The sequence below is a fragment of the Marmota marmota genome, unplaced genomic scaffold (assembly GCF_001458135.2).
Source record: "Marmota marmota marmota unplaced genomic scaffold, marMar, whole genome shotgun sequence".
In the NCBI taxonomy this organism is placed as follows: domain Eukaryota; kingdom Metazoa; phylum Chordata; class Mammalia; order Rodentia; family Sciuridae; genus Marmota; species Marmota marmota.
This window is the reverse complement of record NW_026000137.1, coordinates 6,457,144-6,484,987: the sequence shown is the minus strand read 5'-3', so window position 1 is coordinate 6,484,987 and position 27,844 is coordinate 6,457,144. Positions and strand designations below refer to the sequence as shown.

The window sequence follows — 27,844 nt, the reverse complement described above, 5'->3', positions numbered from 1 at the left end:
GAGCAGGTCCAAGCTGTATTCCAGGTGGTGGGGCCTGCACAGTGCTCCACACTGACTCCGCCTTTGATGTGAGGCCCCGTGAGACTGGGACCTGGGGACCCCCGTCTCCTCTCTGTATGGTTTCTTGGAGATGAGGAAGTTGGATATGGCTAGGAGAAGCATAGCGAGTGGCCTGAGTCTCCAGTGGGGGGGGACCACTGTGGGACCCAGCTCCTGGATGCTGGGCTGGCCGCAGGGCAGAGCAGAGGTGAGCAGAGCATCCATGGATGAAAGGCAGGCTGTGGGCAGGAGCATCGGCCAGGTACTAGGTGGCCATGGTGTAGGCATCCTGCAGAGCCACAGGAGAACCGTAGCTGCAGTCCAGGGACCCTGCAGTTGTACAGGGCCCATGAGTGGCCTCCTGGGGAGGACCCTACTGGGCCATGGAGCTGAGGACAGTGTGGTACGTGGAAAATGTGTGCTGTCTACGGTGTTCCCTGGGTCCTCCTCTCCTGTGTCCTGAGGGGACCTCAGCAGACCTCCTCCCACCATCTCTGTCTGCCTCTTGTTGCTGTGCTTTTCTCTTCGTAAATGTCTTTCCTGTGGCAGATTGAGGGCCGGGCTTGGCACACCTAGTGCAGGACTCCTGTCCGCCTCCCTTCCAGGGCTTGTTCCTGCCTGTTCTGTGCAGGTGGGGCTCCCTCTCCCCAGGCCCTGATGCAGGGAGAGAGGCCTCCACAGTGAGATGCAAAGGAAGTGCACCCTGGGAGAGCAGGGGAGACCTGCCCCCAGGCTGACCCACCTCAGGCTGCCCTTCCACCAGGCTGACCCTCACCTGGGCTGACCCCCCACCCAGACTGACCCTCCACCCCGACTGACCCTCCACCCCACAGAGCCCAGGTGCGCAGAGCCCAGGTGCACAGAGCCCAGATGTCAGTGCCCAAGTGCATAAGCCCAGGTATCAGCACCCAGGTGTGCAGAGCCCAGGTGTCAGCACCCAAGTGCACAAAACCCAGGTGTGCAGAGCCCCGGTGTCAGCACCCAGGTACGCAGAGCCCAGGTGTGCAGAGCCCAGATGCGCAGAGTCCAGGTGCGCAGAGCCCAGGTGCGCAGAGCCCAGGTGTGCAGAGCCCAGGTGTCAGTGCCCAAGTGCACAGAGCCCAGGTGTCAGCACCCAGGTGTGCAGAGCCCAAGTGTTAGCACCCAAGTGTATAGAGCCCAGGTGTCAGCACCCAGGTGTGCAGAGCCCAAGTGTTAGCACCCAGGTGTGCAGAGCCCAGATGCAGAGTCCAGGTGTGCAGAGCCAGATGCACAGAGCCCAGGTGTCAGCATCCAGGTGTGCAGAGCCCAGGTGTTAGCACCCAGGTGTGCAGAGCTCAGGTGTCAGTGCCCAGGTGTGCAGAGCCTAGGTGCGCAGTGTGCAGGGTCCTCAGTGAGCTGCTGAGGGGATGGTGGTAGGCAGGGGATGGCCCAGGGATGGCTAAAGGCTCTTCTATGCTGTGGCCTGCAGGTCTCTGAACCTGGCTCAGGGGCCGCCCTAAGGAAGGCCTTTCCCTGCGGTGTGTGGTGTGTGTGGAGTGCATGTGTGCGCCTGGAGTATCATGCACGAACATGGAACATGCCTGTGTGTGGGAAACAAGTGCTGCCTGGTCAGCTCAGGGGCAGATCGCCCTCTGCTGTGACTCTGACTCCGAGGTGGGGGCTCCCTCGACTGTCCTGATGCACCCTGCATCCCCATGTCTCCTTGGGTGCCGGGGTGCTCCTGGCACATGCAGAGCAGGGCCTGGCCATGGCTGCCCTTTCAGGACAGTCCAGTCGGGCCGCTCACAGTGGGGACAATGCTGGGAAGTGGCCCTGGGAAGACAGCCTGGAGCCCAAGCAGTCCTTGCTGTCAGTCTGGTCCATGAGGACACAAAGGCTGCTCCAAGAGAACTGCACCGTGAGCAGGAGAGGTGAGTGGACGAGTGTCCCTGGGCCTCTCCACTGACGTCTTCTCTCCACTTCCCCACACGCACTGGCTAAGCAGATCACTTGGTTCTCATCACACTGAATGTAGAATTTTATGTTTTAAGCATACCTTGTATCAAAGTAGTACATGTTCAGTATAGAAAATACTAATAAGCAAAATAAAATAAAAGCCACCTGTGATTCCACCCGAGATGGAAAGCCACCATGAATAATCCAGTGCTGCCATTGAGGGTCTCTCCTGGCCGTATTTACTTGTGAGCTCTGACTTTCTATGATAAGGCTTCCTGTGGTCACGTGCTCTGCCGCCCCTAAGCTGGTGGGGCTTGCAGCTGTGGGCGGCTTGTGCCGGCCACAGGCTCTGGAGGTCGGGTCCCTCCCCAGGGCCAGCTCCCATGCAGCACATTCTCCTGGTGTTTTATCCAGCCTGGAAGTAATTGGCCTTCGTCCCTCCCAGCCCACCCTAATGAACCCTTCTTCCCCCCATGGCTTTGTGCGCTTGTTCCTTAGTTTTGTCCTGTTACTACTAATTATGCTCCGCAAATAACCCTAAAAATCCCAGGCTTCCTTTGTGTGCATGCTCAGGCAGCGCGCTGCTTTGTTCCGACCATTCCTGGAAAGGTGCGGAGGGCTTCCCTTGAGCCTTTGTAGTCTTGGTCTATTGGTGGAATTTGAGAATGACAGGTCTTTTCTCTCCAAGTGATCCCGCTCTCTGTAATTTTCCCCCGTCAGATGCAGAGTTGAGAAATGAGACATTTGCATTATTGTGTGTGGATGAATTTCTGCCCCCAGAATCCTATTCAGCTTATTTTGCAAATTGTGGCGTAAAGAAGTATAAAATACGTGGAGGACTCTGTAGAAACCTCCCAGGGCTTCGGCTCAGCTGCAGCAGAAGCAAGTGGTTGTACAGAGAGCCGTGACGAAGGTGTCAGGACGTGTGTATGCATCTCTCTCTGCTGAATCTGTGTCCTTACACTCTGAGGGTTTATCTGAAGGCGGGCAGTTTCCCAGGCCTCCGCCAGTCCTTGCTGGCGTGAGCCGTGGGCTCTGTGCGGGTGCTGCTCTGGGGGTCCAGCCCTATAGGATGCAGGTTCTGTCTGTAGGCATCGGGCCGTGGGCTTTGGCGGCCTGGGCTGGCGCACCCCCTCCTTCCCGGCTGGCTCAGGTTGGAGGTAGCACCATACTGTGCCGAGATCTGTCTTACGTGTGTTCTCAATGGAGAGCCTGGTGCCGGATGCAGACCCCTGCATCTTGTCTTCCTTGGCACCTCCTGTCCCATTTGGGTGTCCCAGTGGTGCGGCACAAGCTTCCTGCGTCCCTCAGTGATGGGCACTGAGCTGTGAGAGGTTGAGGGGAGCACTATTCTTTCTAGAATCCCAGTTGCTCTGGCTGCACCTGGAAATGGGGAGGAGCTTACTTGGAGGAGGAGGAGTCAGAAGTCACACTGGTGTGGCATGGCCCTGGTGGGTCCAGGAATGAAGGTCCCCAGATGTCACCATACCTTCAGCCCTGCCTTCAGGCTGCCTACAGGGAAGCTGGTGGGTGGGTCCCAACACCAGCACGAGGTGGCCCAGCCCTGACGGGGGGCGTGCGTCACCTGCATCAGGTGTAGCAACTTGGAATCACCCGGCACCCAGGCGGAATGGCTCTGTTGTGCCCATTTTACAGATCCCAGAACCAAGTCACTTGTCCAGTGTCACCCCACTGTGAGGGCAGAGCTGGGGTTCAGACCAGACAACCTACTACTGGTGCACCCTTGGATCCGCCCGGGCCTGTCTTCCCTCCCAACAGGGGACTTCATTTTCTGCTATGGGACTCTTTTCTAAGACACCAACATCTGTGGGACACTTGCTTCCTGAGAACAGAGGCCATTCCTGCAGACACCACCTGCAGGGTCACATGCCCCATTACTGTCCACGGGCCTTCCCATTAGCAACTGCGGTGATAGGCATCTGTCATCCTCCAACTCTCTCAACACGCGACAGAGTCCAGACAGCCACAGCTGGCACAGATGTCCTGGGTGGCCACGGCTCTGGAGACACATGCCCTTTCCAGGGACACATAGCTGAGGTTCAGCAAGGTGCAGGAAGCTCCTTTGCTCTCTAGAAACTCCTAGTGTGCACACTCCTGGGTTCCCCTCCCTCTTGCCTGTTGAAGAGGAAGGATTGGTACAAGACAAGACAACCGGTGGGTCACACTCCCCACTGTAGGAAGGCTGGAGTCGGCCTTGGCAGCAGGTGCGGCGTGAGCACTGTTCAGGCGTTGACTAGCGTGGCGCAGGCGTCCAGAGGGACTCCCGTGGGCTCTCCTCGACCCTTGCTGGCCTGGGGGACCAGGAGAGCTGCTGTGTTCTCCCTTCCTAATTACGCACCTGTGGTCACCGAGCCATTGGGAATGGCTGCAGAGCCCACCGTGGGCTTCATAAACTCGAGGTCGTGAGCCACATGCTCTGATCACTTGGATTAAAGTGGTGTCGGTCACCCCAGGTCACAAACAGATCCCTTCTTTTTCCTTATTAGACTTGGCCTGGATCTCGGGCTTCCTCTAGGACCCTGCTTGGTTGCTTTGTTTTTTCAGAGTGAGGTGGCTAGAGGGTCCTGGACCTCTGTCCAGCTGAGTGAAGACCTGTTCTCCAATGCCCCCTGTGTCCACGACAAAGCCTGTGCAAGGGAAGTGTGGGGCCCCCTCGGGCTGCGCGGAGGTGGACCGGGCCTCTCCCGAGCTTGCTCCTCTGCCAGCTAATGGCAGCGACAGGCCGCAGCTCTCATCCTGGGCGTTGTGATCTGAACCAGGGAGCCTTGTTGTGGGTGTTGACTGTGCCCTTTCTGCTTGCTGCCAGGATTATAAATGAGGGAAAATTCAAACCGTAATTGGGCCGGTCTCCAGGTCTCTCCGGGGCCTGCCTGCATTGTTGATTCAGCATTATCAATTATCTTTTGCTCGAATGAGACACTCTCTGGATCGCAGCTCTATTTTAAGCTCACCTCTCAGAGTGACTTCAGAGTGTTTATGTTGGCCAGGACTGTTCCTGACGCCTGCTGGCAGGGGCTTCTGCCATGTGCCGCGGGGCTCCGCACGAGGCCAGGGCACAGGGGCGACCTGAGCAGGGCTGCCTGGCCAGCCGCACCGCCCACCGGAGGGAGGCTCAACCATCGGCATCACGTCTCCTCCTGAACACCCCAGCCCTGCCATCCCACGGGCTCAGTGGCTCGTGCCCTGGAGGCTTTCTCTGGGGCACGATGGCCCTGTTAGGCATGGGTGCTTTGGGGGAGAGGCATGCAACAATGCATGGGCCATCTCTGGTCCCAGGAGCGGGATGCCGAAGCGCAGCAGAGCCAGGGACCCCTCAGCCTCGCCAGGCCACGGCACAGCCTGCAGCCTCACCGCTGTCTCTGCACACAGCGGGAGGGGCTCTGCCCTGACAAGCATGCCACCTGTGACGGGCGGTGCAGAGACGGGCAGGCTCGGCCCTCACACTGCACCACTGTGGAACCACGTGGAGGCCCCCAGTGCCTTCCACCTCAGGCACAGCACGAGGACACCCTGGCTCCCTCCCGCCTCCTTGCTCCCCAGCAGGTGGAAGCCGCTAAGTCTCTGGTAGCACCAGGAAAGCTATCACGGGTCCACCCTGAGGTCACAGCCAGGCTGACAGAGACACTGAGGCCCACCAACACCATCTCTTCAGGGCCATCTGAGGGCAGGGCTGGGCCCGCTGGGCCTCTGGGAAGAGAAGCCACATGGGGCAAGTCCCGTCTGGCACTAGTGGGCAGGCTGGCGCGGCCTGTTTCCAGGAAGTACTCCGTCCACAGACAGCACGTGAGCTCCAGCCCTGGACCGAGGTTCAAAGGAAGCGTGAGCAGCAGTGTCCACAGCCAACAAGGAGCGGCCTCCCCTCTCGCCTCCCTGCAGCAGGTCCACCGTCTGGAAGCTGCCCACAGCTCCTTCTGAGGAAGAATCCCACCTGAGGCCCAGCCCAGCCCTCCCACACTGACCTCCAGGCAGGGAGAGTCCCCGACGGTCCCATAGCCACCCTTCCCAGGACGTGGTCGAGTGTCACCATCGGTCCCAGGAGGACGGTGAGCACAGAGAAGGCAGGCCCGGTCGTCTCCTGCAGCCTAACACTCTGGAGTCCAGACAGGCCATGCACAGGTGTGCTGGACAGATGGGCACTGGGCGGACGGATGGACATGTGATGCCCAGCCTAGGCCAGCTGCTCTGAAGCAAGCCTCTCCTCTTCCCCTGGTGATTGTGATGACCGTGAGGTTGGCGCCGTCACCTCCATTCCTCAGTGAGGAGCCAGGGCATGGAGCTGAGGCAGTGTGCCAGCGAATGGAAGGCCCTGGAAGTTGGGGAAGGGGCCCCACTGAGTGCGCAGCCCCTGGAGGGCTCTGCTGGCTCCCTCTGGCCCAGGTCATCTGGGTGGAGGTGTAGCTCTCTCCTACCTGGCCTGCTCCCTGCAGCCTCCAGGAGCCCCGTCGGCCAGCGTCTGCAGGTGGCAGGTTGCCTTCTGTCCACCAGCTGGAAGCAGAGGAGCTCAGCCCGAGGAGGTGGACACACAGCGTCTCCTGCTTTGTCCCCGGGGGGCCAGTGGCAGTTTCAGGAGGCCCAGTGCTCAGGAGTCCGTCGGCCGGCTCTCACCTTCCTGCCGCCCTCAGCCTCCTGGGCAGACTTCCCAGCTCTTCACGTCGGGGATCAGCTGTCTGCGTCCGTCTGGATGGAAACCCGAATTAGCAGGCCCACGACTCCATCAGCATCGGCACCCAGCTGCTCCAGGGCCCCCATGGAGGCCACAGTGGAGGGCTGCTGCCCCAGCCTGCCCTGAAGACACGCATTCAAGGGGACACGCCAGCCCTGAGCTGGCAGCAAACGGGCCCGTGCCCAGGGAGCAGGCCCCGGGCAGGTGCCTTCACCTGGGAAGGCATCCTCCTCCTAGTGCTCCGGGCAGGGAGGGGCATCCTGGGCACGCCCAGCGCTGCCCTGGTGCCAGCCTCCCACTCCCCTGAGCCACACACTCCTGCAAGGAGAACAGCAGCCAGTGTCCCCGGAAGGAGCTCCGGGCTGAGCCTGCCGTGCTCCCAGAGCCGGCCCAGACACAGTGCTCTTCCCACCGCCAAGCCCTGCAGCCACCAGGAGGGACAGCACACACCGCGCATTGCCCCGCAGCACTGAGCCGGAGCCTGCCGGCCACCCTGAAGAGCGTTGGCTGGAGGGTGTTGGCTGGAGAGCGCTGTGACGCTGTTGCCCTGACACTCCGTGCCGTGGCTGGGGCCGCGGTTTCCCGGCAGCAGGCAGCGCGGAGCCTTTCACACGGAGCTTTCTGCCTCCGCAGCATCCCTGTTGTCTCCACTTCTAAAGGGAAAGCTGAGGACACCAGGTCGAAAGACTGGGCGGAGCCAGGACCCCAGCCCCAGACCCGGGCCCTGGGTCGCTGCACTCCCTTCTCCGGGGTGGAGGGAAGGACTGACGCCCAGGCCACAGGCCCCGCCTTGCAGCCCCACCCGTCTCCCACCCGGGGCTGTGGCGCCTGCCTGGGCTGTGGCTGCGCAGGTGCTGACCAGGTGGACTCTCCTCTGGAGCACCCCGGTGTGCCCTTAGCCAGGCCAAGCAGCGCCCACAGGCTGGTCACTGCCCCAGGGGCCAAGCTGGGCCCTCCCGGCAGGGGGGGGAGGGGGCTTTGCGAGTCTGCTTTCCTTGTTTCTGAGATTCTGAGGACTCTTGACCCTGTTTTGTTTCCGTAGATACAGTCCGTGGGGAGCTGACAGGGACTTGTCCGCGGGGTAGAGCCGGTGGAGTGACCCTGCTCGCTGTGTCCTGCACATGCAGGCACCTCTGGGGCTCACCTTCCCCGCCTCCTCCAGTGCCATGCTGGTCCTCGCCGTCACCAGGGCGAGGTGTGAGACACCAGCCCCATAAGGGGCCCCTTCTCAAGGCCACTGGGCCGAGCTGTGCCTCACCTGGGAAGAGGGCCCAGGACTCCAGCTGTCCACCCTCAGACGGCCCAGCAGGCAGGGCATGTTCTCCACAGGGGACCAGCAGGTTCCCCGGACTCTAAAGCCAAGGAAAATGGCAGCCCAGGGCAAGCAGAAGAGTGAGACCCTGGGAGCCTCGCCCCAGCTGGCAGGGCCATGGGAATGAAGTGGACAGTGCACAGGGACAGCCTGGCTGCTCTGAAGCTGCTCATCCCTGGAGCGCTTCCAGCCCATCCATGGCCAAGGTCCCTCACCCACTTCCTCTGGCCGTTCTCGCTGGGCAGAGGGACGGAACCCATGTGGGGGCCGTCACAGTGTCCCAGAATGACACCCTGTCCCCCAGAGGGACGGAGCCCCCAGGGCAGATCTGACGGTCACTGTCAGCCAGGGAGCAGGGTTGCCATGGTCCCCGACCCACACGCAGTGTGGCAGTTGTTTGGGGAGCAGAAAGAAGCGTTGGAGTGAGGTTCGCGCTCCAGCCCTGTGGCCTGGGTCAGGGCACCCGCGAAGCCCTGCCACGCACTCGTGACAGGGGAGAGACCCCCCGCCCCGGGCACCTGTCACAGAGTAGGTGCCCAGCCCTTCCCGAGACTGCGGGGTGACTGTCCTTGGTCTCCCACCGGCCTGCCCCATTGTGGGGCAGGATGTCCAGGCTACTGAGTTAGGCACCCATGCAGGGGGGTCCCAGTGACGGGGGGTGGTCTCATGGGAGCAGCCTTGGCTCTCTTGCTGCCTGAGTTCCTAGCCTGCGGCCTTCCCCGAGGCTGGACGCCCTGACTCTGCCTCTGTCTTCCAGGAGCTGTGCCGCCAGCGCATGGCCCCCCGGCCCCCTGACCGCCCCGAGGGCCCACACACTTCCCGCATCAACAGCGTCTCGTCCCAGTTCAGCGACGGGCCGATGCCCAGCCCTTCTGCCCGGAGCAGCACCTCGTCCTGGTCAGAAGAGCCCGTCCAGCCTGACATGGACATCTCCACGGGCCACATGATCCTGGTAAGGCCACACCCTCTGGGGGGGACACGGCAGCACTAACCCTCTGTCGAAGAGGGACAGGGAGCCCCAGAGCCTCCCTGGGGGCCCGGCCATCAGTGTGCTTCTCGCACCAGGACGGGGTGGGCACCACGCCTCCCAGAAGCCCCTGCACACTGCCCCGGGCCCCTTGGCCCACAAGGGAGCGTGCCGCTGCCCAGAGGTGCCATCCCACATGCCTCGCCACGTGCAAGCTCTTGCGTAGACTGACCTGTTTTCAGCTGAGGAGCCGCACATCTATTAGCGCCTACTGTGTACACGCCACTCTTTTGCTTTCTGAAGAACGAGTGGCAATTGCCCCCTCCTCCTGGGTTCCCAGCCCACTGAGCGCATCTCAGCAGATAGATGTCCCTGTGTGTCCCTGTGTGTCGCTGTGATGGACGGCCCTCTGGAGGCGATTGGTTGGGGTGCAGCCCAGCAGAGCTGCCTGTGGGCGGCGCAGCAGGAGACCTCAGTGCCTTCAGCAGGGAGGCACCGTCCCCGCATCCTGGTCCCCAGGGAGGGACCACACCCATGGCTGTGTGTTGCCACTTGGTGCTTAAGGAGTGCTGGGTCTTATGGGAGCCGTGTTGGTCGCTGGGTGCTTCCTGCTGTGTCCCTGGCCCAGGCAGGGAGGCGGAGACACCAGGCCAGCCATGGTACTGTCCACACTGCCTGCCTCGACTGAGCAGCTGCTGCAATGTGGGCAGGAACGTGTCCTGTGCGCAGCCAGCTCCCTGGACTCAGGCGGGCCCTGCGCACTGTCACCGTGTGCTTGGGAAGCCCTCCTTCCCTGACCCCTGACGGTGGCATGCACTGGTGGAGTTGGGCCACAGAGGGCCACAAGGCCTGGCGCTTGAGCCAGAGACAGAGCCAGAGGCTGCTGCTCACCAAGACCACTGGACAGGGCAGCGGGGGTTCAGGTCTATCCTGTGGGACGGGGTGGGTGGGGAGACCCAGGCGGCGGCAGCCGGCCTCCCAGGTTGTAGCACAGGACAGGGTCCAGGTCTCCCCCATCAAGTGCTGGACTTAGGGGATGCCTCAAAGGCTGTCCCTCTGACGCAGCAGGGATAGTGTCAATGTGTCCAGGTGGGGCCAGCTGTTCATCGCTCACTTACAAACCTCACTCCTGCTGTGCGCCCAGGTGGCCCGTGGCCAGAGAAGCTGCTCTTCATGAGTGGCCGGCAGGTCACCGTCACCTGGCCTCTCAGGGACTTTGATGTGTGTCCCCTTCAGCCGAGACCAGGAGTTCCGACTTGCAGCCAGGCTCAGTGCGGGGGCGACTCGGCAGGGCTGTTGGAGCTCCCAGTGTCCGGTGTCATGTGTCACGCAGAGTCCACGTGGCACAGGGACACGCGGTGCCCTTGTGGGAAGCTGGCCTGGGCTGCAGCATCACGCCAGAGTGCAGCTCGAGTGCGATCTCACAGAGCACCCAGGTCCCAGAACAGACCCCTCGACCGGCCAGACGCTCGCTAGGTCCAACAGGGTCCCTTCAAGCAGCCAGTGAATGCCACCAGACCCCCATCGGGCCCTTTCCCCTACAGTGCCACGGCTGGACCCGGTTCTCAGGCCTCGGGTGAGGCTCAGCCAGCTCCCTGACTCCATCCCACAGACCTAAGCTCCAGGGAGCTGGGCCTTCCTGGGTCAGTGCCGTGTGCAAAGAACACTGTGACCGAGCACATTCCAGGCTCCAGGAGTGCAGCGGCTAGCTGGGCAGTGACACACGCCTATGATGCCCATGGCTCAGGAGGCCAAGGCAGGAGGATCACAAGTTCAAGGCCAGCCTCAGCAAGTTAGGCCCTAAAGAACTTAGCAGGACCCTGTCTCCAAATAAAAAGCTTTTATAAGGTCTGGGGATGTGACTTAGTAGTCAAGCACCCCAGGATCAATCCCTCATACCAAAAAAACAAAAGAGAGAGAGAGAGAGAGGGAATTCAGACAGCTGCAAGCAAGCAGGAGCTGGTGTGTGGAGGGAGGAGGAGGCCCAGCGTGGCCGTGCGGGGGACCCGTCTTCTCGTCACTCGGGAGTCCTGCTCTCTCTCCTCTGACCTGAGCACAGGGGCTACCTTGGGCATTTCCTTGGCGCAGTGTGGGGCCTGCTTAGCTGGAGCGGCTCACCCTGGGGCTCAGCGAGGCCCCTCAGGGGAGGCCAGGGGAGCACAGCATGAGAAGACCGGACTGGGCGGCCGAGGTCCTCGTGAACGCTGTGTTCGGCCCCGGCTGCGGGACATCTGCATGTCGGTACCTCAGAAGGTGCTGGAAGAGCTGACTTTCCCACTCATTAACGCTGCAAGGAAGATGATCCTGTGGTGACGGTCACCCTGGCCTCGTTGGGACCTGCCTATCCTTATCAGACCACTGACTGGTGACGACGGAGCCACAGAGTGCAGACGTGACGTCCAAGCGACCCCAGCACCACTGTTCCAGGTGGTCAGCAGCGTGTCCGGCAGAGCATGGTGTTCCAACAGCCGCTCGCGGGCACACAGAGGGAAAGCTGTCGGCATCTGAGCGCCAGGGTGGGAGCAAGGGGCATCCATGGTGCCAGGGGGAGGCGTCCACGGCCGTGGGGAAGGCTTATGCTGCACCATTGCTGGCCACACTCGCCCTGAGGTGATGGGCAGCTGGCCCTGGGGGCCCTGTGGGGAGGGCACGCACCTGCCTTGCTGCGTTACGCACTGAGGTGCCAGTCGGAGCCCAGGCAGGTTTCTGCTCGAGACACCCCCCTAGGGCAGAGCAGGGTGGGCAGGGCAGGGAGGCCCACAGGGGAAGGAGCCTCTGTAGAGGCCAGCCCTTGGCTACAGGAGTCGCTGGAGGAGGCCAAACGCTGTGTGACCTCAGAGGGCCATTGCTGCCGTTGAGCGAGGCCTCCCCACAGGGAACAACCCTGCATGGGTCAGGGCCCGGGCGCCACCTCATAAGTACCCGTGGGGTGACTGGGGGGCTGGGAGAGGACGCCCCTCCGGAACCCGCCCCTCCCTCAGAGCGCTGGCCAGGTGCTGCTGCTGGGTTCCGTGGGTTCAGTCACTGAGAAGCCAGTGACGTGGTGGACACAGCCTCACAGCTGTCACAGATGGCCCTGCACTTCTGTGCAGGCCACGCCTTCCTCAGGGTCCTGCCGCCTCCGTGTGAGTCGAAGAATCTCTTTGATTTCTGTCTTAAAGGACGCCATCCTGGTCACTGTGCCAAGGGGCGGGGCCTCCTGCCTGCCTCTGGAGGAGGAGGGGCAGGTTCCTGTCCCAGGAGCATCACTTCCCCGTCTCGTCCCCAGAAACCCAGCATGGGACCGCACTCGGGCCACTCCTCAGATGCAGGGTGGACTGCAGGCTCAGAGGTGAAGGAGTCCGAGGCCGGACGGCACCAGTGGCCACGGCCCCACATTGAGAAGACAGCCCCATCCCCTCCCCCACACTCAGACTCCCCACAGAGGACCCCAGCCCGAGGCGGCACGAGCCCCCCACCAGGATGGCTGGCAGTCTGGGCTGCAGGGGGGGCAGGTGCCGCTCTCCCAGGACCTCGCCCCCCGTTCCTGGTCTTGGCTTCTTGTGTGCCTGAGGACCCTCCGCTGTCACCACCTCAGCCCCTCAGACCCGCTGTCCGCACACCTTTCCACCTGTAGCAAGACGCAGCGACTGCGTGACCAGCAGGCACCCTTCAGAGGTGGCTTCTGCCCCCCCTCCCCGTCCCCCCTGCAGGCAAAGCCACTGGAAGGCGCTTCCTGGGTGCTTTTATCTGTAAAAGGAGCCCCGTGTGTTTCTGAGACTCCCGCTGTCTGCTCTTGGGCATCACGGGCACAGGCAAAGGCATCAGGAGGGGCCACTAAGAACTTCCTCCTGCAGAAGGGCTCCCTTTCTGTCCCGACTGGACAGTGTCCTGAGGCCACCTGAGATGCCCAGAGGAGGAGAGCCAGTTAGGTGACTGAGGCAGGCGGGGAACGTCCAGGCTGGAGAATCAGGTGACCTGCCGTGGCCTCTGTGGCCTGGGGAATGGTCCTGGCCCCAGGGCCCACCCTGGAGCTGGAGATGGCCTCTGACAGGGCGGGGCTGCAGCACTGCCAGGTGCTGTGTGGAGGAGCGCGCTAGACGACCCTCTACCTGAAGCAGGACGCCCTCCAGGCTCTGCGAGCAGGACTTCCAGCCGCAAGGCCCCTTCTGAAGGCAGCGTCATGTGCCCTGATTGATGGTTTTCTTCACGCCATCGTGTTTGCCAAGCCGGCGGAGCAGGCCCAGCGTTCAGGTCCAGGGACTGTGTCAGTGCTGCCCGTGCTGTGTAGGAGCGTTGGCACGGCTCTGTGCTTGTGGGAGGCGGGCTGCAGGAGCACCTCCCACCCAGGCCTCGCCCAGGTCAGGGACAGGTGGAGGACGGCAGGGTGACCCCTACTCCATGTGAGCCACAGGGTGGCCCGTACTGTGGAGTGGATGCTGGTTTCAGGGAAGCCACGCACCTGCCCAGGAGGCGGCACGTGGGAGGCTCTGTGTGGGTGTGGGCTCAGCCCTGTTCCCTGCAGCGCGCTGTCCTGTTGTCCGTGTGCGTCAGCTTCTTTATAGTTTCCTGTTGTGGAAACAGCAGACAGTTCAGACGCCCCCCCCCCCACGGCACCGGTCGCGTACACACACGCAGACTGAACTCCACCTGAGTCCCGGCTCACCGAGGCACAGTGGCGTCGGCCAGAGTGGTCATTCCTGGCAGCACAGTGGGCTGGTCTGCTCCACAGCCCCCAGAGGGCTGGGACACTGAGCCCCTTGCAGGTCGGTGGGATTGTCTGTCGTCAAGAGACCCAAATCTAACCAGGCCCAGCACCAGGGACACGTGCTGGAGCCTTGGGGTGAGGGTGGTTCCTCGGCTCTGCATCTAGAAGCTGGCTCCGTCGGCCTTCGCCCTAGAGAGGGGTATGAGATGGCCGAGCCCCCACAAGAGGACTGCAGGCAGCAAAGTGCGGCCTCCTGGGACACGCCCCACCTGCAGCAGCGGGCTGCAGCCCCTCTCCTCTGCATCCTGTCTGATGGCCACGTCCTCCTTGGCAGACATTCCCGTTGCGGGTGGAAGGGGTGACATCAAGTAAGTACCCTCCAGCATCCGATGACAGTTGCTGAATTGAGTCACTGACGCTCTGTCTGGTGGCCACTGCCCGTGCTGAGCGTCTGGGGAGCTGCTAGCGCTGGCACCAGGGCAGGGACTGGAGGCACTCACCCGCCAGGCGTCTTCTGAGGCTGGGCCTGCGACGGCCAGGTAGCGCACAGGCTCCCTGGGGGCCAGCCCGGCCAGCAGACCCGGTGACTCTGACCTCTGCCAGGGTGCAGCTGGTGCTCTGAGGAGTTGGCCCACAGCAGCTCTCTGCAGGTGGGACCATCTGGGGCTCTGTGCCTGACTTGCAGAACACAGCTGTGAAGACTCACGGACTCACACGGTCCCTCCGATGGCTCAGAGCACAACATGCACCTGGTACCTCACGGCCCTGGACGTGGTCGGTGACAGTGTCCTGGATGGAGATGGTGCTGCCCTGCCCATAAGAAGCTCATGTCCATTGGGGTGGAAGGGGTGAATAGCCAAGGAGCACTGGTCCTGGCCAGACACCTGTTGGTGCTCTTTCCTGGAAGACCGTCCTTCATGAGGGTTGGGAGTCCTGACCTGGGCTTGTGGGCCAGGTGAGTGTGTGATGCAAGGTCTTCGTTAGTAAGCAGCAGCCACTTTGGGACAGGTGGAAGACGGCAGGGCAACCCTTACTCCATGTGAGCCACAGGACAACCCATATGGACAGACCCATGTGGAAGGACCAGAAATCCACTGCGGCCCAGGCGCAGCTCTGCACATCAGCATGTGGGTTTGTGTGACATTTAGGTCCTCTTTGCCTTTCAACTGTAGAACACCTTTACCATTAATGTTCAGAGCCAGCATGTGCTTAGGTTGACCCTCACTTTACCAGAACAATTCCCTTACCTTCCCTCTTCTTAGTTCTTCTTTGGGTCAAGTTGCCTCTTTCCTAAAGTACATCTTTCAGTGTTTTAGTGGGAAGGTGCTCCAGTCCCCGAGAGTCTTTGATTTCCACACTCCGAGGACCAGCCAGGGATCAAACCCTAGGTGCAGTTGTCTCATGGTTTCAGAGAGCCTGTTCACTTCCTCTGACACCCTGCTGCCAAGGAGATCCTGAGCTGTATCTGAGGGCTGGTCTTGTGACGCATCTCTTCTTTCTTTCTAATTTCTATGCCTTTGTCATTTTGAAATTTCCTCATGCTCTCTCTTGGAATGGACATGTTTTATTGTTATTTTCACTCCAGATTTACCAGGATCCTAGAACCAGAGAATTCCTGTCATCTATTCATAAACCATTAATAATTTAAATTTGTTTCTCTTTCATTTTTCTCCTCTAACAGAAATATGTTAGGAATTCTTATTCTCAAGTCTCTCAATTTTTAAAATATTTTTTCTTTGTCCTGAATTCCAAAGAATTTCCTTCAGATCTGCCTTCCACTATGCATGTCTCTCTTCAGCAGTGTCTCATCTACTATATAATCCACCCATTGTATCTATAATTTCAAGGAGAATACTTTTCAATTACACTTTTTCTATTTTTTTCTTTTTCAAACCTACCTTCTGAGTTTTTCTTTTTATTTCTTTTTGTTGGTGGTGGTGGTGGTTTCCTCTTAATCCATCAATCCTTTCAAATGTATCATATGATTTTTTATCTGACATTTTGTTAGGTTCCCATGGGGCTAATCCTGCAGTCATGTTTGTGGATTTGCTCATGGTGGTTTGCTGTCTGGGAGCCATCTGATTATATTCAGACCAAACTCCTGGTCAGTGGGGCTTGATCACTAGATTTGTGGGGCCCTATGCTAAGGGGATTTGACTTCAAGAGGTTTTGAGAGTCCTTTTGTCATATACTGTGGGCTGTCCTTAATCCAGGGCCATCTTTCCTATAGTTCCTCACCTTTGGGGCCCCAGATCACACCTGTGTTGTTCACTCGAGCTCAATTCTAGATGAGGTCATGGTTCAAATACCTGCCCAGACTGAGCCCCTGTGGAGACCATGAGCCCCACCTGTGCACACCGTCCCGACAGTGCCGCTGGCAGAGGGTCCTGACTTAGGTGTGCATGGTGTGGGGGGTCTCTGGTGCAATCCCTGCCTTCTGCAGAGCAGGGCTTCCCTTCTGGCCCCGCAGGACCCTGGTTGTAGGTACAGGAAGGTGCCTGGTCCCAGAGCAGCTCAAGGACAAGGCCACATCTCCACTTGGGGTGTCACTTCCTCTGCCTTCTGACTCCTGGGATTTCCCTTCCTCTGTGAAAGGCAAGTGAGCCTCAGGCCAGCCTCTCTAGGTGTCTTGTAGAAGATAACACCTCGGGGTACCTGTTTCCCTATCACTGCAAATACCCAGTGCCCATGGGACAGGAAAAGCAGAGCAGCCCTGCACTGTGGTCTGACTCCACGTCACCCTGACAGTCACCGCCAAGAACCACCTGTGTTCTGCACAGTGGAGACGTCGTACCGTGGCGGTCTGTGGCCAGAGCGGGCAGGGCAGCAGCCTGGTTCTCAGACTCGCCTCTCTGGATCCAGGCAGGTGCCGACAGGTGTGGACAGGAGAGGGGCCCCACGTGCAGTGGCCGGTGGCGGTGGGGAAATCCCCGATGGCCTGCCTAGGGGTGATGAGGAAGCGCTAGGGGGAGGGTGGGCTGGAACCGCAGAGCAGGAGGATGATTCAGATGCAGGTGCTCTCCACCACCGGCCTGGAGCCTGCCCTGTGCTTGCGGCTGCCGCAGGCCACAGCGTGCCTGGCCTTGAGCTGGGAGAGAGGGAACTCACGGGTGGTCTCACCGCTCGCGTCTCACCCTCAGTTGTGAGAGTACTGGCCAACACTCAGCGTCCTTTGCTCTCCTTCACGCTCCTCGCTTCCAGCAGCTGAGTGAGCAATCGCCCTGCCCTTGGCTTTCCCCTCACCCTCGGTCCAGCCGTTTCCCTTTCTCAGAGGGCCTGGGAGACGGAGAGGGCAGCAGCCCCCGGCAGGTCTGGCTGGGGAGGGGCGGCCCTGGGCCTCCCCGGGAGCTTGGGTCATGGTGCGGGTGCTGTTTCTTGGGCTTGCTGTTCCTCGTGAGGGTACAGTCTTAGGAAGACTGAATCAAGCCTTCTCCTCTCAGCACGCGCTTATAGAATTCCTGCAGATATTTTCTAATAACCTGTTGTGGAACCCAGTGTCTCCCCTCTGCTATGGGAGGAAGTCACGTCTGTGTCACCGTCCCGGGCCACCCGCCTGCTCTTGCTGGAATTCTTTATTACCCCTAGAAACTTCATCAGAAAATCGTCACGAGCACATCGTGGTGCAGCATGTCAAAAAGGCTGCTGCTAAGAAAAGCCTTGCCACTGGGTTGCTAGGCAACCACCCTCCTCTCTCCTCCTCCCCAAGGTCCCCGGTGTAACCGCAGTCGTCATCCGTGGAGGGAAGCTGTGTCCTCTGGGCCTTCTTATGCTGGCTGTGTCCCACGAAGGTGCTGAGTCTTAAGAGAGAATCTGCTTCTAGGGTTGCAATTTGGACTGGCCATTTGCATCCCATAGGTGACCGCCAGGTTGGGGGACGTGGGTGGGCAGCCGTGTAAACAGATGAGTGCTCTGTGCCCAGCACACAGGAGTGCTCCACAGGGCCACTCAGGGAGAGGCGTCCATGCACTGAGGCGGCCAGCGTCTTGGGACACCCGCAGTGTGGATGTGGCCCGAGGTCTGTCCCCGCCCCGCCGAGTGGGGTCTGTCTCTCTTAGAGTTTGTCATCGGGGCAGCAGGTCTCCCCAGGGCTTTGTTGTCTTAAAATCGCATCCTCATGAATGGCTTTTTAAAAATATCCAATTACCCCTGCCTTTTTTGTTAACTCTGTGGAATCCAGAGTTGAGAAAATGAGTTTCGTATGTTATTGGAATTTTTAAATAAACCATAGCTTAAAGTGCTTTTCCTATGTCAGTCAAAGGGGCAAGGTCCAGGTTGAAATCAAATTCTTATTTTCTCATTCAATAAAGACTATATAATGACTTATGTTAATAAAAGTCTGTTGGAAAACAAATATTTACAGGTAGACCCTTCTCTATTGTCCAGTAAGTTACAGGAGTGAGCAGAAATCCGCTCTGGCCAGGGTCCTCCTCCCTCTGCCTGTGCTGACCTGATTTCTGTTCCTCGTCGAAGCCGGAGGTGAGGTTCTCTCTCCTCATGAAGGGCTGGTGGGCTTCTCTGTTAACTGACTGTGGTCAAACTTTGATTATCCAGATGGAGTGAGGGGATTTAATTATTTAAAAGGATGAGAAAGTAATCAGGAGACTTTAATCTGTTTAGAATGACAGATTTATCTCTGTCTTCCACGTGGCTTCTTCTAACCATCCAGTGTTTCCTATTTATTAAGGTAATTGTGTTGTTGATAGAAATAAGTTAACTCAATAGAAGTTATTTCTTTGATAAATAGCTATTTGGGGGAGTTCAAGATTCCATGGATAGATACTTTAAATTTTCAAAAGGCAGAAATCAGTAGAAATATCATAAAGTTGAATTAAACTTTTTTTCAGACTTGTTTTATAGAAGTCGCTGCTCACTAGCATTTAGAATCATCACATTGTAATTTTTTAACTGTACACCAAAATTACAGGAGAGACTCACAAAAGATATTTGGTAAAGGCAGGTGCTGTGGATAAATAATGCTCCTCTCATTAACATATTCCCCTTATCACTGTGGAATTATGGTCCGTAGCCAGGGGAAGCCAGTGGACGGCACTCGGAGGTGTACCCAAGCTGACTTCCGCCCCACACTTCCATACAACTGGCCATTAATGAAGCCCGAGATGGAGGCTTCAAATCTATAATTATTACTATTTGAATGACAAGCAAAGAATTTTATCAGCAGAGTTTTAAATGAAAGAGGATTAGCAGCTCAGGTTGAAATTGTTAATCTTTCTTATGAAAATAATTTTGAAGAAAATGTTTTAGTGGGAGAGAGGCTTGAGGAGAGCCTCCACTGTTAAAATGGCCATTTCCTGCCGCTCCACGGGGGTCTGTCTGCTTCCAACAGCAGGGCGTGGGGCAGCTCGGACACTCCAGGCGGGGTCTGGCGGGTCCCCATGCATCCCCCGGGGCGGGCCTGGGAGCCAGCACAGCACTGAGGCCGAAGCACGGGTTCCGAGAACCTCCTAAACCCCTCTAAATGTCTGGTGGGACACAGAGGTGCCCCTGCCCCTGAGACAGTGACGTCCATGTTGGAACCGTTTGCTGGAGCAAGTGTCCGTTTGTGCAGAAGCAGCCCACTGCTGCCAGGCGACACAGAAGTTCTAAGGAAGGCTCCTGGGCTGCTCAGGGGACTCTGGCCCCCCAGTTCACCCCGGGTCCCTCACCTCTGCCCCACGGTAGGCCCACCTGCTTGGGTCCAGGACACCCGACTCGGAGGTCGGGAAACCAGGGCAGCCGGTGAGGCAGCGAGGGGGCGTAGAAGGAAGGCTGAAGGCCCTCCGAGGTCTGAATGCTCTGCCACCTAACGGCAGCAGGAAGGTTCCAAACCCACTCCCACGGGGGCCCTGGCCTTGCTGCTCTCTGGCCTGCCCATCTTCCAGGATGGACTCAAGCACGCCCCACACCCCAGCCAGGGCCCCCTGGCAGCCTGGGTCCCGGGGGTCACCCCCTCTTGCCTTGGCTGTTTTCTGAAGTCGTCCTCTGGCTCTGGCCATCCGGGTGTCTGTGGACTCTCCTGCAGCTGGAGACCAGCCCCAGGGCATTCCTTCAGCAGTGGCTGGGCCCCGGACCTACAGTCTGGGGGAGGCACTGGGTCAGACTGGGGTGGGGAGCGGCCCGCAGGGTGGGGCCTGGCTCTCAGCAGGACCCGAGCTGGCCTGCGCCCCCTCAGCATCCTCCACTCCTTAAAGCATCTCTCTCTGCATTTCCTGTCACCTACCTGTATGATGGGAAGGAAGACGACAGGATTGTGCCGCCTGTGTCACAGTTGTCATCGATGGCTCCCGTTTAACCGTCCCATGGGGACCGCTGCGGCCCTCCACACACCCCAGGCCTGGCACACCAAGAGGACCCAGCAGAGACGGCCGGCCGGTCCTGCAGCAGGCCTCCGCGTCCCAGAGCAGGGGCTGAGAACAAGGCGGCTCCGTGCTTAGGGTCTGCCAGTTAGAACAGCTCTGGGTCAGAGTGCGCGTCCACCATCAGGGCCCAGCGTCCTTGTCAAGCTGGGGTTTCCTTCTCTTCATTTCATCCCAGGTTGGCGAGAGTCACCAGCTCACCTGCAAGGTGTGCCTTCCCACGCTCTGGGCCCCGCTCACATCACACGGTGCCCTCCAGCGAGGACCCCGGGGCTGGTGAGGCTGGTGGCGGAGCCCTGCCCAGCTGGCACAGCCCTGGGTTCCCTTCCCAGCCCTGCAGAAGAGCAAAACAAAAAACCAAGACCCCAGCTGGGCCTGCTGCCCGCCACTGTGGGGAGCGCCTGCAGAGCCCTCCATCAGCGAGACTTCCCCAACTCTGGGCTCGCTCTAGACGGATAATCCAAAAGCAGAATCAAGTAAAAGATGCACTAGGCTCCAGTGGAGCCCTGCGCGTCCACTTCGCCAGTCCTCGCTGTCCCTGACACCCTGCTCTCCAGGAAGGCCTTCCTCCACTCCCCTCTTCAGAGGCTCTCGGGAGGCGCCCGGCCTCAGTTCCTACTGCCAGAGCAAGGAGCAGGCCCTCCTGAGGTCCTTCCTAACCGGAATGGGAGGGGGTGCCGTGGCCTGGCGTAGTCTGAGGAAGAGGGGTTCTCAGACTGGACTGAGTTCTTCCGTTTTGAAAAGGACGGGTTCCACGAAGCTGACTGCTTGGAGGGCTCTGACCTCAACAGCATGCAGAGGACTCGGTGCCCGCCGCTCTTCAGGCGGCTCCTTCACGGCTGCACCTTCTGCAGCGTAGCGGGCATCCCGGGGACCTTCTCTGGAAGGTCTCAGGTCCTGCAGAGTGGTTTTCTCCACTACTCCAGTGATATGGACCTTCTGTCCAGCTTGGTTGCCATTCATCCTGGGCCACCTGGGGAATGGCTTCCAGAGGCCACTGGGCTTGCAGCTGGGGAAAGACACCGTTCAGAGCAAGGGACACCGGCTACTGCGGGTGGGTGAGGCCGGGTCTCCTGCTGCGTAGGCTTCTGCTGGCCAGTTTCGTCCAGCTCTGCCCTGCACAGTACCCTGGGCTGGGCAAAGCCAGGGGACCCACACAAGAGTGATTCCTCCTGAGAGACCAGCCCAGGAGCCCTTGTTAGGTGCAGGGGAAGGGAACGGGCCCCACGAGGGTCCTTCGTTGGTCCTCCTGATTCCTTGGGTCCTATCGCTCCTCCTCAGGCTTTGCACAGAGAGCCGGAGGCTGAGTTCCAGACCCCACACTTGCTTTTCCCAAGCAAACTCTGGCACACCCTTGCACATGCCCAGTGGGCTCCTGGGCACTGTGGGCGCATCTGCTCTACCTTTGAAGTTCCCTCCTGGAGCCACAGCAGGGGTGAGCTGGCCCAGCCCACCGCCTTGGGCCCACCTCACTGGCCGTGGTGGCTGGCATGTTCAGGAGCAGGAGGGCCAGGGACCTTGGGTCAGCCAGATGGCAGTTTGAACACTGCTGGTGGCCTGTGACTCCTGCTTTAAGCAAGACTTCCCCAGGCTGAGACAGCGAGGCCGCCCTCCAGGCCCCCCCCCCCCATGGACTCAGGTTGCCCTGCTGCTCTCCGCGTCTGAGTCCCATGTTCTGACATGCCTGCCCTGCATCCCACAGCACGCTTACCACGGGCCAGATGCAGCACCCACAGACACCAACACCCTTCACGAAGCACTGTGCTGTTCCCCACGCTCTGGTCAGGTCAGCTGGCCTCATGCCGTCCTCCCTTGGGATCCGCACACTCAGCAGGGAGGTTCCTGGGCAGGTGAGACCTGACGCTCCACCCTGTTTTCTGGGGCACCTTGGCAGAGGCACTCAGGGCCTAGGGGTCCCCAGGCCTGAGTCTGCAGCCGCGTGACCCTGCCACTGTTCTCCACGCTGTACCCCCACCCCGGAGGCGACGGCACCCCCCTGCTGACTGGTGTGGGCCCACAGGCACTCTGTCTGCTCTCCCGGGGGCACGTCAAACGCCAGCTTCTGCTGCCAGCATGGGCTGGAGCTGCGCGTGGCGAGGGGTGGTCGGTGCTCAGCCTGACCGTGGGCTCCAGTCCTGTGCTCCGGGCAGACCCTGGGTGCTGCTGCTGCTGACACTCGGCAGCTGAGTCGTCACCTGCCCTGAGGGGCACTTCAGCTGCTCGTCATCTCTCGAGCAGCATCCCCAGTAATCCCTCTTCCCTGGGTCACCATGAAACCCTTCTTTGAAAACAGTCAACAGAGGACGAATGGACAGGTGGGGAGCATGTTCCGGAACCACCCAGGGTCGTGGTCTGGTGTGGAGACAGGGAACCCCGGGCATCAGGCTGTGCACACGTCACTGGTGAACCCACCGCGCGATGTGAACTTGGCAGAAATCCCACTGTCCTCAGCCACAGTGTGAACAGTGACGCCCTGCTGGTGGCCCCCACATCTCCCGGTGGCTCCCTGCCTGTGACAGTTCCCCCCCCCCCCGTCACCCCTTGGCCCCGCCTTCAAGCCACAGTCTGACGCTGGTACTTGGGGCAGCTCAGTGAGTTACTTCTCCCCAGGTGAGGGCCAGTATCCCCAGCGCCATGGTGCAGCCACAGAATTCATGAGAGCCACAGGCTGCCCGCCTCCCTCCTTCTGCCGAGACCCCCGATCTGTGCACATCTGTCCAGAGAGCACACCATATGTGACCTGGTCGACCTCAGAACACCTTTAGAAGCGCACTCCCGCTTCCCCTCCTAGGAAGGGGCTCCCATCTCACATTGGGGCAGAGTGAGGGTAGAGGAGATGGCCAGCGATGTCTGCCCCAGGTGCCCGCCAGCGCCCAGCCAAGGCCACTTAGCTTCCTGGCCGGTGGAGAGAACAGTCTCTAGACCAAGGCCAGCGCTGTCTCAGACCCCCGTCCTGCCCAGCCAAAGCCCCTGCAGGTCAGAAGGGCTGTGTGTGCCAGGCGGGCACAGCTTGGGCTGCGGTGACTTCCACAGAACCAACACACGCAGCCTCTGTGCTCCCCCGTGGGAGGCCACTTCCCCGCCCTGGGGGAGTCGGCCGCCTGACCTTGTAGCCAGGCCAGCTGGGCTCCATGTGAAAGGGCCGCTCTGACCTGGCAGCTGTCCTCATGGCAGTCCCCAAGCTCCGGGGACCCAGAGGTGGCTTGAGAGCGTCACTCCAGACGCTCTGCCAGTGTGGACTAGGAGGAGATCTGAGGGGGCTGCAGAGGACAGAAAGCTGACGATGTCGTTCTCAAGGGAGAAGACTCCAAGGAAATGCAGCTGCGTCCCCCACCACCGTGGACCCGGCCTCACAGCCTGGGGGGACGGGCACCAGCCGGCATGCGATGGCTGCACCTTGGGAGACCCCATCCTGAAACCTGGGCTTCGCTTCACGAGTGGCTGATCTGGGGACTGTCTCTTATGTGGGACGCCCGGTGAGGCCTCGGAAGGGGCCATGGCTTGGGAAGGAAGGTGGTGGCTGCTAAGAGGAGCACTGAGAATTGGGCAGCTCTCAAAATCCGCTGGTCAGCAGCTCAGGTGGTCAACAAGGATGAAGTCCCCGTGTCTGCAATTCCAGAGCTCTGTCACTGTCATGATGGGGCTGCATCCTCGTCACCTCCCCTCAGGCCTCACCCCATTTGCCTCGCTCTCCCTGGCGCTCCCTCGGCAGAGCGTCCACACAGAGGCTGTACAGTGCCCAGCACATGGACTGTGCAGTGGGCTGAGTCAGGGCTGGACGGTCCCTGGCCCCAGGAGCCCACAGCCTGTGCAGGGGCCCCAGCTGCAGGTGTGCTGCATCCCAGAGGAGGGCACCTGGGCTGTGCGCCGAGCCCACGGGGTAGGCACAGCCCTCTGAGGCTCTCAGGGTGACAGCGCCTGCTTGGGATTGGGACCGTGGGGAAGGGTTGGGCCCTAGGGGGAGAAGAGCCTTCTGAGCCATCGCTGCTTCTCCACGCCGGCAAGATGGACATGGGGTTGGCTGTCACAGGAGTGCTGGGGCAAGAGCCTGTGTTCCGCAGGAGCTTGGAGTGTTTCCTGAGTCACCAGAGGGAGGAAGGCCACAGGGAGAGGCGTGAGGTGCCCCAGGTCGCTTGGGCTGCTTTGTGGACGTGTTCTGAGTTCAGGGGACTCAGAAGCACTCTCCCTGGGTGCTGCCATCCACAGGAAATCTCAATCTGGGCAGAATGACTTGCAGAGATTCCCCAGGTGCTCGTGATCGTCCGGTACTTGCCGCCCCCGGGCGGGAAAGAGCAGCCAGGAGAGGTCATGGCCCACAGAGAAGCCCAGAGCAGAGCCGTGAATGCCAGAGAGACGCGTTCGCTACAGCGTCTGGTGCAGGGGTGGGACTGGGAAGGCAGGTCCCCCCCAGGCCCATGTGTGGGTGCAGAGTTGAGCTGGGCCTCATCTGGGGGTTCATGACAGTGGAGCAGCAGGGAGGGGAGCCAGATGAGCACAAGGGGGGCAGACAGTGGGACATGGAGTCTTCACAGGCTAGAGAGCAACACGCTGAGGAGCTGGGATTTGGACAGGGGACAACACTAGTCTGTACACCCGCAAGGTCTTCTAAGAAATACCATCGTCCCCCTTATCCGTAGCCTCATTCTCTGAGGTTACAACTACCTGTGATCAACTTTGGTCTAAAAATATTATGCGGAAAATTTCAGAAATAAACACTTTGGAAGTTTTGAATTGTACACCGTTCTGAGCACATGGTGAAATCTCAAGCCTTCCCACTCTGTGCTACCTGGGATGTGAACCGCCCCATGGCCAGAGTATCCACATTGTATACACTACCCACCCTTTAGTCACTTAGTAGCCATCTTATCCGACCAACTGTTGCACTTGACAGTGCTTGTGTTTGGATCACCCTGACTTTACTTATGACCCCAAAGCACCAGGGTCATGATGCTGAAGTTTCAGTTATGCCACAGAGAACCTATAAAATGCTTCCTTTAAGTGAAAAGTGACAGCTCCTGACTTAATAAGAAAAAAATGGCATGCTGAGGTTGCTAAGATCTATAGAGAACTGTCGTCGTTTATCGCCTACTGTGCTGATTTGCAGGTTAGACTTCATCACGGGTGTGCATGCTTGGGGAAAGCACAGCACACTGGGTTTGGCCCTGTCCTCAGTGTCAGGCACCAGGAGACAGGTAGGGGACACTGTGCAGAAGGGGCAGGGAGGCTGCGTGGCTGCAGGAAGTGCTGGAGGAGGCCGCAGCCATGGGCCGAGGGTCCAGCCATCAGTGGTCCAGCCTCCCGGGGCGCTGGTTCCTCGCCTGGGCAGCTTCCGTCTTCATAACGCCAGAAGCATGCAGGCCGGCCCCGGGGCCGTTGGCTCTGAAGGAAGAAGCCCGGCAGCGAGTCCTGCGCCCCTCCTGGGGCTTGGAGCCACGAGGGGTTTTCCTTTTCACTTTCATTTTCTTCTTCTCTACAAGGGCTACTTATAGAACTCAAATTTGCAGGGTTTGTGTTTTTTTTTTTAATTAAGCTCTCGGGCGACCACCTCCCTGGCAGCACACACTATTCAGATGTCCGCTGGGTGCCTGCTGGGGGTCAAGTGCCACTGGAGCCACGCTGATGAGACTGGGGATCCTGCAGCCGCTGGACAGAGCGCCGCCCTGCTCTACCCTCGCGCCTCACACCCAGGAAAAGCAGGACTAAGTCATTTCAGTTTTGCTTTTATTGATTAAAATGTGGGTTTTTGCTACAAAGGCCAGGCTTCTCCACAGACTCCCAGATGAGAATGTCTCGTCCGCAGACCACAAAAGAGGGCAGATGGGGATGCGGCGCAGGAGCCTGCAGCACTTTAACACGGCGCACAGCGATTATAAAGATGTTGGTGGGAAACCAGCACAGGTCCATCTGTGGTGCACCAGGGCAGGGCCTGCAGGTCACTGCGCACAAAGACTCGAGAAACGCGTCCAGCTCGGTGCAGTCCGATGCATCTGCAGCGACGGTTCTCGGGGGAGTCGTGATAGCAGCCTCCGCCTCCCCTCCCACTGCGAGCTTGCTGACCAGCAGCCCTGTCTGCAGGACCTGCCACGAGGCCAGGAGTTACTGTGAGCGTGGACTCTGGTGCCGCTCCCCTGATTAAGGTCAGCCTAGGAGCCCAGCCTGCTGCAGCCTGGAGGGGTTAGGACGCGTCCAGAGCCCCTCTGCAGTGACGGTCAGGTCGGGCTGCAGTGGCCAGGCTCGTCTCGCGGAGTGCCTCTGGCTGGAAGGAGCTGCTCACCCATTGTTCCTGGCAGCCAGGGCCGGCTGCCCCACCGGGAGCACTGAGTGCCTGTTGTGAGGAGGGCAGGACCAGCTCCCACAGAGTGGGCGGCCGCTGCAGGCACAGCCCGGCGGTGCCTTGGGTGGGGCCTTGCGCCCACCCCCACCAGGTCCTGGGCTGCAGGAGCCCCCGTGCCTCCCCTGAGGCCTCTGGCTCACAGGCAGTGCCTGAATCCACACCGACCATCTCAGAGCTGTCTGTGGCCTCCTCAGTGGAGCCGTCTGGATTCTGCCTGGCCGCGTGGGCCAGCACCTCAGGGCACTGCTCATACGGGAGGCCCCAGGACGGTGGGCATGGACAGGCTCACAGGGCAAACCTCTGCTCAGCTCAGTGCTGGCTGTGGGGGTGAGTGACAGCCAGGCCTCCACAGCAGGTGTGAGGTGGGCCCCGCGCGTCCTCCCCACCAGGGGCTCCACCTGCCCATCAGCTCGCACACCTGATCCCCGCATAGTCCAGGGAGCTGCCATGAGGCAGATCAGCGGGGCAGACCTGGGCCTGCGGAGTGGCTTGGAGGGGGCAGGCCGTGTCTGACTTGAGATCCCTCCCTGTGCTTCTGTTCCTCCACCTGTTGCCTGTGGGCAGGGAGGTGCCCAGAGGACCGTCCAGGCTCCTCACAGACGGGGCTGTGGTGAGAGGAAGGTGGGCGGACAGGGAGGCGGTTGAAGCAAGGAGGGCCTGAGCACTGTGCTGGCCATGGGAGAGCTGGCCACTCCAAACCCCGTGGCTCGTGGCACATTGAAAACTCACTCCCCTATGGGGATGACGGATCCATGCGGCCCGCAGCTGGGCTTGGTCCTCTGAGAAGCTTTCGTCCCGTCTCAGCCACCTCTGGTTGAAGGCATCGATGGGGACGGCTGCATGTGGCAGGGAACAGCCAGAGGCCGGGCTCCTCGACTGCTGCTGTCACCTGTACTCACAGGCAAGTGCCAGGAGAATGCAGAGCGCCAAGGGCCCTGCTGTCCCTGCAATGCTGCACAGGCCACGCAGCCGGGAGTCCCGCACGTGGCTCACACACCCAGGCACAGCCTGTCCCGTGCGTATGCACCACTAGCACACAGCTGAGGAAAGGACTCTCCTCGTGGAGGGGCAGGCATCTGTGTGGGCAGGGGCACGCCCGCACTGGACGTGAGGCAGTTTTCCAGACGCATGTTTCCTGTTTTTCGGGTGCATAGTTCCAAGGCGGATGGCCATGCCACACTTGTCGGCAGCTCATGTGACGCCCAGGGAGATGCTCTGCAGACCTGGGGTCATGGGAGTGTTGGATCCAGGGTGTCTTAGCTCGTCTGCAGCCGCTTCCTCCCTTTGAAACCTGCACAACTTCCAGAACGTGTCTCTGCTCCTTCGCGGCCCGGGGAGCACTGTCCTCAGGGTGTCTCTGAGCCCAGTGGTGCCCGCTGCGGCCTGCACAGGCACCTCCCGGGCTCCTGCTGTCCAGGCCCGGCTGTCTTGCAGATGTGCAGACCTCTGCCCTCAGCCTTGGCATCTCTCCTTGCTACTTGGCACAGCCACCACCCATGACTCACGGGTCCCATGCCTGTCCTTCCCTGCCCCCCGTGAGCACTCTCCCCC

The 27,844-nt window shown here is 60.1% G+C and overlaps 1 protein-coding gene across 1 annotated transcript in view; it reads left to right on the top strand.

Annotated features, from left to right (window-relative positions):
* The window catches only part of Ptprn2 (protein tyrosine phosphatase receptor type N2), a 631,370-nt gene that overhangs the window by 557,946 nt on the left and 45,580 nt on the right, over positions 1 to 27,844 (top strand). Inside the window, exon 14 of the mRNA XM_048785405.1 lies at positions 8,710 to 8,904. Coding sequence (XP_048641362.1) covers positions 8,710 to 8,904 — 195 coding nt within the window. The remainder of the gene's footprint in view (positions 1 to 8,709; positions 8,905 to 27,844) is intronic.